The sequence below is a fragment of the Saccostrea cucullata genome, unplaced genomic scaffold, assembly GCF_032062105.1.
Source record: "Saccostrea cucullata isolate Sc308-1 unplaced genomic scaffold, CSIRO_AGI_Scuc_v1 ctg774, whole genome shotgun sequence".
NCBI classification, from domain to species: domain Eukaryota; kingdom Metazoa; phylum Mollusca; class Bivalvia; order Ostreida; family Ostreidae; genus Saccostrea; species Saccostrea cuccullata.
Window position 1 is genome coordinate 386,958 of NW_026929681.1, and position 13,694 is coordinate 400,651.

Below are 13,694 nucleotides of genomic sequence, written 5' to 3' on the forward strand. Positions count from 1 at the left end.
CTCGTATATCGCTGAACACTCTCGACAAAGCTTCCGTCAGATTTAGAGCTACTTTGAACACCATGGGATTTCTTATTTGCGGAGCACCGAAAACGAATAGGTTCCAAACACAGGGGTGAAGAGTAACCAAATAATAATGTACTTTCACATTCTTGTTTAATAATTCGAGTAAATATCTTACTGAACGCATTTTAACACGTCATATTGATCACTGACAGGTAGCATAAGACAATTTTATGATCAAAATTTACTTTTTGCTACGGCGTACTTTACTTGATTGCATATTTAAAACACTATACTTAAATTTACTTGGAAAGGAGCTAGGCATTTAAAAGAAATTTAACTAATCCAATCACATGTAATTCTGTATTTGACATGTATTTCTGTCTTGAAATACATGTCGTAAAAATTGTCAAGTCAATTTTTATTCTCTAGATTTTCCCATTGTTTCGAGATCATTAGCATTGCCAAGTGTGGGCGGCCGGCATTGGATGCTTCCTCAATAGCACATGATCTACTTCTGTTTAAGAAAAAAATATAAAATAAAGAAAACAGAATTTAAAAACAAATCACTCTGTCCACGATTTCCATGTTTGAATTGACTTAAGAGCATGATTATTACTCATTTTCTTCACACAACATGTTATTGTCAATACACTTATCCTATCTAAAAAAATAATACTATCTGATAAAATCATAAGCAGAAGATTCGGTCTGGTCCTCTAGTCCTTGATATCCGTTATTAATAATTTCTTCGGCCTTCACTGTGAAATTAATATTACATGGTTCATCCTTATTGTCTTTCGCTTTATTCTCCCTGTCTATTCCACTGGTGCCTCGTCTGAGAAAAAGAAATGATACATTCTTTTAATTAATCACAGGGTCCATAAATGAAACATTATCTAATCTGGTATCTATTTAAGATCTATTTTAAAACGGTTTTGTGGTGAACGTACCTACCGTCGCAGAAACATAGCCACTATAAACATCATAAACATAGATATGCACACGCAGAGAGCAGCAAGAACTCCGTAAAATCTGGATTGCCAGTAGGTCACATCTTCTCTAGGACCTAGAAGTTAAAAAAAAAACAAATATTATTATTTGCTCGATTTTGTTGGGAGCGGGGGGGGGGCAAAATTGCATTACACGAACCATATTATGCTGAGTTTTTATGTTTTTTTTTATAAAATGGACTTTATTTTTTTTTTATTTTTTTTGATTTTCAACAAACATAATATATTTAATTACAAAGTCTTTTGTTTCTCTATTTTTCCCTTTTTCGTTGTCTTCAATTTAACCAATGCAATAAAACAAAATGGAAATTTAGGACAGTATCCAGCTTTAAAATTTTTACTTTCAGTAAGGCGTGGCAGTTTCGTATTTATCTTCTGAAATTTACGCAGCTTTTCAACACTGGTGAAATATATATTGGATAGAAATTCGGACAAATGCCAATTAGTGTATCAAATAACCAATAACATTGTTTCGATCTGTGAAGAGGTGGAGCTTAAGTCGTCTCATCCTTTTCAACAACAATTCAAATATCCTGATGTTATTAATTTCTTGACCAGTGAGAATCTATCAGCTATTGGACAAGCGGTAAACATGTAGTGCTGAGAATGCCATGCCTTACTGAAAGTCCAAACTAGGCTGGAAATGGTTGTATTGTCTGTCATTGTGTTTGGTATGCACCTTCATCACACAATGGTCCTTTCCATCCCGATTTACAACCGCCATCGCAGTGCCCGGTTTCAGGATTACATTTGTTGGTCATTGAACAATGTTTACTACACCTCTCATTACAGTTTACACCATATTCCCCCGGTACACACTCCAGAATTAAAGAAAAAAACTAATAGTTATAGTGGGCTAAAAACAACTTTTCTGTAAGGTTACAAATAAATGAATATGTATCTGTATTTGATAAACTAAAATCCGTTTATAATAAATCTTATATTAAACAAAATGTATTAATCGCTGAAATGCAGATGCATGTAACCGTTATAAAGAAATATTAGCGACATTTTGTCAAGGCAATATAAGATATTTTTTTTAAATGTACGTTACGTGTAATTTTTGTTCAGCGTATAAGAATTGTACAAAATTCTGAAGTAGACAAGAGAAACACTTTTCTAGCATGCAGATCTGCATGGTCTTTTTAAAATTAAAGCTGAATTAAGTTTGATGCCAAATCATACTTTTCGTACACAAAAACAATGATCGGAGAGCTCTCTCACCTGTTTTACAAAGCGGTCCTTTGTATCCCGCGTCACAGCCGTCAAAGCAGCTGCCGTTTACATGATGGCATTGTTTTGAATTAAAACAGTTTCCACAAAGTAAACGACATCCTAAACCGTATGTTCTTCCATCACAATCTAAATACCAAAAGAGATAGCAGAGATTCTCCATAGTTAAAGTTGTTTTTAATAAATATTTTCCCCATCTATGCGTTAAAGTTTACTTAAAGTAAGTAAATGATAATTTTTCTTTCTTTTCAACCGTAAATTTAATGTATTTTAAAACTTTCAATCTACAAGAGTTTGATTGCAATTTTTTATTCAAATAGACATTAATTGTGACAAAATGTTATTTGTTTATGAATATTAGACGTGCAGTAGCTTCTAATAAAAAAAACTTACCTTGCTCACAGAAAGCACCCTTTTTACCAGGCTTACATTCAAAACATATCCCTGTTTGCATATGGCAGTATTCTTTGCAATTTAGAGGACACGGCAACGAACAATCTGGTCCATAACGTCTAGGCATTGAACAACCTAAGATTTTACAACAAAATTGAATATTTGTATACAACAATTAAGTTTATTCATGTATTTTCATTTCTATACGAAGTTTACTCATTTTTAATATTACGAAATTTACCATAAACTTCAACCTCACAAAGTTCAATGTATGCATCTGCAGAATATTCACTAGGATAATGAATGTCTGGAAGTCTCTCATTGTAGTAAATGACATATCGTCCGTGGATAGGGCAGCTTATATTGACAATTGGTGGTATCGTGCTTCTCGTGTAGTATGTATCGTGGAAACAGATATGCCCCACATGTCTGTCTGTTGTATTGGACACATAAATAAAAAATCCAAGAAATCTACCAGTATAGTAATTACTAGCATCTACAAAAAACATAATTTACATCGTTAGATAATAGGACCTTTTATCGGTTTCTCATCTATTCTATAATGTTCAACACTTTACGTGGTTGTGATTGGTAGGGGTGAGTTTTCGACCTCAAAATCTTATGCTTTAAAATGCTTGATTCTAAATATGTCTGGTATCATTTGATGTCTTACTTCTGACGAAAGAGTACCTCAATGAGCGTCAAATACATTGCTTTTGCCATGTGTGTAACATATGTGTAAAGAAAAAGTTTCCTGGTCTAAAGATCAAAACAACAGATAACATAAAGAATTATTCTTAATCTTCCACATAAACACAAAGGGTGGGTGAATAGATAAACAAAACCTTTTTTCCAAAAAAAATCTAAGGATTTCTTATGTTTCAGTAGTTGAAAGAAATGCTGTTTTTTTTTTCAAGACACCATTCCTTTCCTATTTAAGATGAGAGGTCCTTTTGATTAATCCATACTTTTCATCTAACAAATCTTCATCTCAAGTATTCGCAAGATTTTATACAGATTTAACTTCCTTTACGATAGGGAATCCATATAACACGTTAAATATTACACTGACTGGGAAATCTTTTTCTCAGCTTTCGTGAGTTTACTTTTTTCCTTAGAAAAATTGTACAACCCGGACTATACAAGAATAATTGGAAAAACAATATTGATAACTATGTTTTTTTTCTTTTTTTCATTATAGTTTTGCTATTTTCTGTATGATTTTCTTTTTATCATAAATAAAATGAGGAACTATTTCCTTGAGATAATTCCATACATGTTTCAATATTCGTATTACATGTATTTGACCTTATATTATTTACAATCAAATTTATTATATACTCACTCCACGTATTTCCGTCGGTCCTGTAGTAGATAACAATATTATTGATGCTTAAAATTCTGCCTAGGTCAACCCACCAAGTAGCAGTCTTTTTGTTATCTTTTGAAATACTACATTGTTTTCCAGAATACGAGAAATCTGATTTAAAACCGTCTACAGCTTTTTCAGATCCAACAGTTGGGTCATAGATTGTACTCTGCCAAGTAGATTTTTCAAACGCCAGGTTCTCTAGAAAAAGATGATATTACCATGTTTTTTCTACGAGTGAAATATGTTTTACTTCTGTTAAATACATTAATCAGAAAGGTTTTTGAATAAGCAGTGCATAAAAAAAAGTTATGGCCCTCCTCAAAGGAACATATGCGCACGCAATTAAAAAAAAATTACTTGATAGAAATGTCGGCATTATAGAATTGTTCTCATTCTTTTTAAAAAGAAGAAATGCATTATATTAGAATGTCACCACTCTAATTAAGATATTACCGATATCGGAGATAAAATGATATGGTTATCAATTATACATTGATGTCAGCAACAAACGTCACGATAGCGCTGTCGGTTGAGCGCTTGCTCCGTTACCAGAAAGTCGTTTGTTAGAATCACAATTACAACTGACTTTTGCTTGGCACCTTGAAGTGAAATATCGAGGGGGTCCTTCGGATTACACCTAAATACCGAGGTCCCTTGTCACGGCCGGTGTTGGCACGATAAAGATCACTCATTCTCAAAGGCAGTAAGTACCATGTAAAGGTCAAAATATAAAGGCCTTTACCTTTATTTGGTGACATTTCTATGTGGGTTTAAAATTCTCGAATGAAATGGAAGGTAAAAGAAATAAAAGTATCAATAAATCAACAGACTTGTCACTTGATACCGGTATGACAGACTATATATTCTAACAAATACAACGCATATACATTTTTAGTGTCTTTATTTAAAGTGTATTTTTAAGGTGGAATGCCACACCAACTTTTTATTTTATAGATCTTTGAGTCATCCTGTTTAAACAATGGTTTCAGCATTGAAAGGCCGATATTAGCTCTTAATTATTTTATATGAATTTTTTTGTATTTTTTCAAAGAAGATGAAAATAATTATTTATATCCAAATAAGATGTTTTCGAGTTAAAAGTTCGCTGTAAATGAATGCATCATATTAATATCTAATAAAATATGTAAAGAAAGGCTGGTAAGACTTTTTAAATTTTTTTATAAAAAATTATTTATGAATATAAAACACATTATTTGTGAATATTTTTTAAACCTATGGTTAAAAACACCATAAAGCTAGTCACAACTGAGGACAACATGTTTGTCAATCATATTTTATAAAGAAATTGAATCGAAATTGAGAAATTTTAGAGAAATTGATTTTTTTTAATATTTGGACCTAACCCGATCAAATTAAACTGATCCCGATCAAAGTTTACACAAAATCAATAAAATGATAATTTATTGCCTCTTCATGTATTTACAATGAAAAAATCTATTTTATTGTCAGGTTCAATAATGTTTTAATCCTTAATACACCTAATCAGACTAGTGTTCTTGGGAAAATGTTATTTATTTCCAATAATTGTACAATTATGGTTGGGATCAACTTAATTTTGATCGGGATTGGTCAAAATTAAAAAAAATTAATTTCTCTAAAATTTGGCCATTTCGTTTCAATTTCTTTTATAAATATGATTAATGAACATGTTCTCCCCGGTTGTGACTGGTTTTAAGAAGATTTTAACCACACATTTAAAAAATATTCACAAATTATGTGTTTTATTTTCATAAATATTTTTTTATTTAAAAAATTTTAATATCTTTATGGCTTCTCTTTACATATTTTATTAGGTATTCATGTGATGCATTCATTTACAGCAAAATTTTTACAACAAAGCATCTAATTTGGATTTAAATAATTTTTTTCATTTTCTTTGAAAAAATACAAAAAAATTCATATAAAATAATGGAGAGCTAATGTTGGCCTTTCAATGCTGAAACCATTGTTTAAAAAGGTTAACTCAGAGATCTATAAAATAAAAAGTTGGTGTGGCATTCCTCCTTAAGCTAAGACGGTAAGCTACATGTTTCAAAAGTCAATCGCCTGCATATCAAATAATTCATTTTCATGATACCACAATGATCGCGGCTTTCTTTAAATAACTTTGTCTGTCAAAGGAAATCATAAATGCTGCTTCATTTCTAAGATGAGGGCATCTCAATGGTTGCCAATCATTGGGTCCATTTTCCCATCACAGCTAACATTTTATAGCAACTGTTAAATGCCCTAGAACACACTGTAAGCAACAGTTTCCAACTGTTTTCACCTGCATGGCCTGTTTTTTTTTTTTTTTTTTTTTTTTTTTACATTTTCCACTTTTTTGTGACCAGGCAATTTGTGCTTTTTGGGGATTTGAAAAGTTTATTCTTATGTTATTTTAGGTTATGTATGTTTGTTTGGGGTCAGACTGCACAATACTTATTGAAGATATCACTGTCATTTTTTCTAGTCCTTTCTGACCCCCATGACTTTTATAAATTTCATATTCGTCATTTTATGAATAAATGACATTTTATTTTAATTTAACACTGTATTACTGGTTCTGCTCGTCTGGTCAAAAAACAAGCTTAGTCAACTCGGCAAGATATTCTGCAACGAACGGAACATAAATAAGTTAACTAGGAACCATGCAATGAAATCCCAATATTAAAAAAAAAACGAGATAAATAATAAATACTTTTACCAAAATACCGCTGAAATGGTGCTTATCCGGCATTAAGCAATAAAAACTTATTCGACTTAAGAGGTAAGAACTACTCGGGTTGTTGAAAGGGTTCACGGACACACTGAATTACGTAACATTTATACTTGTGTAACGAACTTTGAAGAAAGTCAGTGCATGATTAATGAGATTTTAAATTGACAGTTAAGAGTTCAACAAAATACCATTTTCTAATATTCATTTTTATTTAATGTTTCCGTAAGGTATAAATCGAAAATAATTATGAGGTATTTTATAGAATAATAAGTTCAGTTTGTTAAACTAAACTTCCGTATGCAAGGAGCTTGGCCTCCAGTTTGTAGTTTTAAATACTATCCTGCTCGTCCTGTTCACTCATGCACAGAGAGAGAGAGAGAGAGAGAGAGAGAGAGAGAGAGAGAGAGAGAGAGAGAGTATGTACTGTTCTTTCCTTTCTAAACTAGTTTTTCACTAAGGATTAAAATGACACCTGAACTTATTTTCAAATCTCAATTTGTACTATGATCCTTCATGCACCTAGTTTGAACCTGATACCAAAAGCATTTCAAATTTGGTGTGCTAAATAATGTACATGGACTATAATGTACCGGTAATGTTTATAAAAGTAAAAGTTACTTACCATATTCATGTGAAAAATCAACGGCAATGACTATAAAACAGATCGTCATCATTCCATGTTCATGCATGTAGATCCTATAAATCTAATCTCTGAATGAAAACGCATGCATTGGCGAAATTTATACAAATAGCAATCATAATCTGCTCTTACAAACCGTCTGGTTTAGAAAGCCAAGAAGCATTTTTAATAGATACATATGCTCTTTTTTTTAAACAGAAGATGATGTTTATTTGATGAGGTGTTCCTGATCAGTGACTTTACATAACTTAACTGAATACATTTCATAATAAAATCTGATTGGCGAAATAAGTGTCGAGTCATATGAGTCCAGGTAATTAAATAACGAATGAGTTTTCAAAAACATATATGTGTTTATGCGTATAAAGACTTTTCTGTGGGAAGCAAATTTAACTCTGTCAAATAACAGGGCATCCAATCGCGATTTGGTTGAATATTCGTTTGAAAAAAAAATCTTTTCAGTTTAAATCTACTTCCTAGTTAAAATTTATGCTCATACACTCAACATTTATAACAAGATACTCTGACAGAATTAATAATGTAGTAGAACAAATTATGCATGCACCTTTGTTTATTGATAAAAATACTTTTAATCCATATAATGTATTTTTGTTCTATTTATCAAATACTAACTATGGCGTGTACATATCTAAACTCCAGGGCTGATACATGTATAAGTAACTGATCTTTTAATTAATTAGACATTTATTGTTATCTTTCTTGTAGAAACATTTATATGATTTACAGAATATTTAGGATTTTGACAGCTATATAAGTAGAACAACAGAAAAATAAAATAAAATTGTAAACGTGGATTTAGATTACAATTAAGAATAAACGAGGGAAAAATTTCGATAGTCGGTATGACCGAGCGATAGTCGAGATCTGAAATACATCCCCAGTTATTTTTGTTCTAGATTGTCTAATACAACATCATTGCATATATTAAATGATTTAACGTTGTTGCACCTCATTCAATCCCGAGAAAACAATGGGTAGTATCCCTCACTAAATGACGTTTGATAATATGACAAATGTTTAAAATAAAATGGGGACCCGTCGCCACGTCCCACGATGAGATTTGAACCCGCCATGTAATGATCAACTCCTTACTTCGGGGCACTAATTAGAGTTAATTCAATTTCTATTGCTGGAAATGTTAATTCTTGTTTGGTTGTGTATCTGCTTATAAAAGCAACACGGTTCTCAGGACCCATGTGTTTTGCTGTTAATACAAGATTCGGTAGATGCGATGTGTCTTACTGATTTCCAGATGACTTTATTCTGAACTTTGTTTCAACAACTCTTACCTTCTGTATCTCTCTTTCCCTCTGTGGGTTACGTTCAAAGTTCAAATGAGTTCAAATGACTTCAAATGACTTTCGTTTGTAGTCAGGAACATGACATTCGATACCACCTCGGAAAAAAAAAATAATATAAAGGTGTCCTTTTTTCCCAATACTATTTATATAACCATGTCATGAAGTGTACTTTTAGATACTAATAATATTACTCAATAAGGCTCTTATGGGCGAGTTCGATACCTACAAGTGTTTAGTCAGTTCCTTGCCAAAGCACTGCTTAGAAGTCCCCTGGTGTTGTGTTTTTGGACCTTTAAATGAAGAATAGAATCAAAGTTTTCAGAATTGTATGAATGGAAACCTTTTGCAAAAAATTGGTAAAACCATAAAGAAAAATAATATGGACCGCTCTCTGGCAAAACCGGTCTTAATGACATCAGCGTTGACGTCGAGAAAACGTGTTTATTGTGACGTCAAATTTTCGCGTCTAAAAACGCACATGTTTCTTTTTTCCTCCTTTCCACTCTCCCTTGTTCTGTTTCATTTTCAGAGTGAAGGTAATAATTAATACGTGTTATGATCGTCGTATCTTGTGTGAAATAAGTTTCTTTGCCATTCTAAAATATTTTCTCAAGATACCCCGAGCGATATTCTGATATAACTTACATTGTATTAGGCCTACTGTACTGTTTCCTGTGTGATTTTTTTTCTTCTGCATTTCGTGAACAATTTGAAGTTTAATATACACAATATATAAATACTTTATCAAAATTTGTTCAGTTATTTTTCGCTAGATTTGATATCCTAGTGAAATGAATAGTTAATACAACGCTGAAACAAATTATGTGTCAAAATTTATATTCATACGTAAACCCACCTCTATGAATGTAAAGTATTATGATCCACCAAAATTCACAATTGCCATCTTTATTTATATTACGTAACTCCAGCCCGACCTCAAAACATAGCGATTTAAGGGATAAACACAGAAAAAAGAAAAGACGATGAAATATCAGTATGTATAATGTTTATACTTTGAAAGTTTGCATACATGAAAATTGACAATATTAAATGAGTTTGATTAGTTTATGATAGGCTTATTTGTGCGTTCACGCATCTTCGGCAATTGCTAGCCAAGGGTTTCTGATACGCTACATTGGCGGATCCAGAGGGGGGGGGGGGGGGTTCGGGGGGTTGGAACCCCCCCCCCCTTTATTTTTTGCCAAGTGGAGAAAGAGAGAGAAAGAAGGGGGATAAAACGTTTCCCGAGTATAAGTATTTGTACGTCTAACTTAAATATGTATTGAATAGATAGATTCTCACACATTTAGTTTTTCCATTCACCTTCACTATTACTTTTTATGAGTGAATGGTAGAAAATATTCTACTTTATATATGATATGTAACATGCGAGGTTAATTTTGATATTAGATTCCCGCGATCTTAATTTGGCTGTGTTGGCAATATACAAGAAGGTGCCATTTTTTTTAAACTAAGTCTTATGAAGGAACTAAAATTTAATTCATTGTTTTATACCCAACCCAAAAAGGATTTTCAAATTCTTTAAGAAAATTCATTCTACTCTTCGGAAATGCTGCAAATCCAATCAATTATATAACTTCAGTAGTTTTTTAAATGTGTTGATTTTTTTAATACGGACTGGGGGTACCTTTTCAAAGAAAAAGGGCGTAGAATAAAGATATTATTTTCCACAATTTTATATTTTTCCATACATGTGTGTGTGTGAATCTTTGCCTGAGAGTGTGTAAAGGGGGGGGGGGGGAGGGACACAACCCTGGAACCCCCCCCCTTTCAAAAATTGCTGGATCCGCCCCTGCGCTACTCTCCCCATGAACGACTATGAGGAGACTAGCGTATCAGAAACCCTTGTATAATTGTAGCATTATTTTGTTAGTTGATGGATTGAAATTCATTTGTTTTCTAATACTTTAAGTTTTCATGTGTAGATTTTTTTCCCATTGTATTGCTTGCAATTAATACACATATTTTTTTAACACATATTATATATACATTAATACTTTCCACCTTTCCACTGTTCAACCTTTTAACAAGCGTTGCTTCTGGATTTTAGGATTTATTTATAATTCCTGATTTTACTCTAAAAGAATAATAGTTTCATTTAATCAATAGCAAAAAACTTTAAAAACGATGTGTAATTTCCATGCGCCAATGCCCCCCCCCCTTAAAAATTGTAGAATTTACCCTCCTCAAATTTTATAGTAATCAAATTTTAACATATTACTATAGTACTATAGTAATCAAATGTTTAAAATTTGAAGCTTAAGAGGCGAAAGCAGCCCGACCCGTCCCTCTGCGGAATAAGTTTAACACTTGAAAGGAGTGTACATTTTTTTTTTTGGGGGGGGGGGGTATTTTCTTTTTGCTCGTCAACAAATTTATGGTTTGGATATAATTTTTACTTATGCAGAATCCATGCACCCCCTACCCAGGAATAAATTGCTAGGCTTGGATCCTCCGATACATAATGATTGTTAAACCATTAGAGATAGAGAGATCGGGATACTGTCATACTGATATATCATAGGCAGCCGCATGTTGACTTGTATGAAATGTGGATAACATACATGACGTTATACTTATCTTCACGACTAATCCCTATCTGATAGCTAACAAGATTGACCAACTCTCTCCCTCTAATTACATTGTACAAAAATGTATCGATCATATTATTTTAAAAACATTCTCCGTCAAATCTATCATTTTTATTATTTTATACTTTAATTCATAAGCAAAGATATTCTCCGAAAATAAGTGTAAAGTGTTTTCAAAATGGTAGATTTGATTTTATCATGTCATGTCATATCATGAAAAGTAACTCAAATACTCTAAATCCGAAGGGGGGGGGGGTGAATTAAGTACATGTACTTTATCCACTCTTGAGGTGTCTGTGGAAGTTCATAATTTAGTTTGCGTTTTTATTGAAAACACACATATTACATATATTTGATTGACTTTTACACAAGTTCGATCATGGAGAGATTTGATCTAAAGTTGCACCAAGAGAAAACGAGTGATTCTTTATGTTGTACTTTATATCAGATACAAACTTGAGGGGGGAGGGGGCAATAATTCACAATTATACACTTAATAGAAAACAAAGCGAACTCAAATTTAACCCTTAAAAGCTTTACCAGTAATAATACTCTTCAAAAGAATATTGAAATAAATTTCGGTTGCGCACCTCAAAAGTAATGACTTTTTTTTGGTTTTGTTTTTGTTATTTTTTTTTTGTTAGGCTGATCTCCCTCTTTCAAGGAAAACTACCACCTACAGCGTGTGCATATCATGTTAAGTCTTTAATCTAATACTATTTCTTTTCAAATTTTATACAGCTAGTTAAATTCACGCATGTTAATTAGGCCATCTTTAAAATAATGTTTTCTTACTCTCTCCCGACTTGGGGTAAATTATTGGATCATTAGGTAGGTCGGAAAAACGTTTCCAGAAAATTTCAACATATTTCTTGACGGAATAAGAGGAATAAAAAGAAAAAAAATATTGTGTCCTGGTAGGTAAAAAAAAGTTTTGAGTCGGGCCATCTTTAGACAGTCGATCGGGAGAGGACAACCATTTTTAAAAAGATGGTCTTAGCTATTTATTTATTAACTCAACACACATTTTTTAAATAGAGTTATGGTTACTTTTCAATGTTTGGCAGGCTCAACGTTTAACACTTCCCCCGAACGCCATGTTATATTTATTTGACATCTCCGATACCAATGAGTTATACCTCGTTATGCTCTCCAATGGCCTCTCTACTTCTTGACTCTTTATAAAATCCAGAAGTTTGGTTTCCGAAAAGACGATAAATCTTTTTTTATTTTAAATTTCTCAACATGAAACTGTAGTGCGTAAAGCTACAAATACACATGGGCCAGATTCAATTATATTTATTTGATCTATTCGGTTTCTTTGAAATACAGAACTTTTATGTACAGTTCATACTGATAACTGTAACGGCCAAAACAAGATTTTTATTAATGGAATACTTGTATATGTTTTATGTGGCAAATTATGACGGGGCAGCAGGACAAATCATGCAGTTTATGACACAAGTTCAATGTCAAAAGCTTGCTGCATTGATTAAAAACTTAGAAGACTAATTCATTGATCCGACTGAATCAATCGTGGAACAGTTTTCACTCGGCTCTTGGGTACCCTGCATGATAGTGGCTGGAATGAAAGACTTTCCTACATCTCTAAGGGGAATTCAAATGTACTCAACTGATTACAAAATACAAAGCCAGGTATTTTGTCCGTAGAGGAATAAGGTTCAGAAGCAGAAGTAAAGATCAGCGTATAAAAAGACGAGAAGTTTTACCCAGGATTGACCAGTTAGTTTACTGACCAATGATCTTATTAACGCCCTCAAACATTTATCTGGTCACAATTTCCCATCGGGCCTGTTAACCGCTTGAATAACGTATATGTAATGATACTAAGCTTTGTTTTGTATATTAGTTTTCTGTTTCTTTGTTATCATAATTATTTTGTTAGTCCTTTATAAACATTTAGTAATAAAAAAAAAATTGTAGTCAACCTTTATGAAATCAATTGGATATACATAAACACAATGTCATTCGCTATGCAACATGTACGGATACACTCACTTAGTAATTTTATAAATGTGCTTCATGATATTTTTATTAAAAATGTGTTAGGAAAAAAATAATTTATATCAAAATTCAAATTATGTTATTTTATGTTATAATCAAATTGATATAAGACTTTGTTTCAAAAACGTCATTTCTTTTTACAAAGATAACGTTATTGAAAGTCTTTGTATCTAAGACGTCATTTTTTTTAAAAAAAAGATGACGCTATTCAATAACGTCATTGACGTTATTATTTAATTGCAACATGTTGTATTCAAAAACGTATAACTTTAAAACTAAAGCAAATTTAATGCTCAAATTTTGACTGTGTTACCCAAATTTGCTGTAGATTTGAAATATTTGTAAAATTCAATTTCGAA

The 13,694-nt window shown here is 32.1% G+C and overlaps 2 protein-coding genes across 2 annotated transcripts; both read right to left on the reverse strand.

Annotated features, from left to right (window-relative positions):
• Positions 1 to 137: 137 nt before the first annotated feature.
• On the reverse strand, positions 138 to 1,852 carry LOC134281789 (uncharacterized). The gene is made up of 3 exons (XM_062764226.1): positions 1,696 to 1,852; positions 961 to 1,072; positions 138 to 841 (listed from the first exon to the last, which is right to left on the reverse strand). The coding sequence occupies exons 1-3, from the start codon at positions 1,775 to 1,777 to the stop codon at positions 682 to 684; spliced, it is 354 nt and encodes a 117-aa protein (XP_062620210.1). The 5' UTR covers positions 1,778 to 1,852; the 3' UTR covers positions 138 to 681.
• A 3-nt stretch (positions 1,853 to 1,855) lies between these two features.
• On the reverse strand, positions 1,856 to 7,537 carry LOC134281782 (multiple epidermal growth factor-like domains protein 11). The gene is made up of 6 exons (XM_062764210.1): positions 7,359 to 7,537; positions 3,988 to 4,212; positions 2,884 to 3,138; positions 2,643 to 2,777; positions 2,241 to 2,378; positions 1,856 to 1,887 (listed from the first exon to the last, which is right to left on the reverse strand). Exons 1-6 carry the CDS (start codon positions 7,423 to 7,425, stop codon positions 1,856 to 1,858), a joined length of 852 nt encoding a protein of 283 aa, XP_062620194.1. The 5' UTR covers positions 7,426 to 7,537.
• Between the last annotated feature and the right edge of the window lie 6,157 nt (positions 7,538 to 13,694).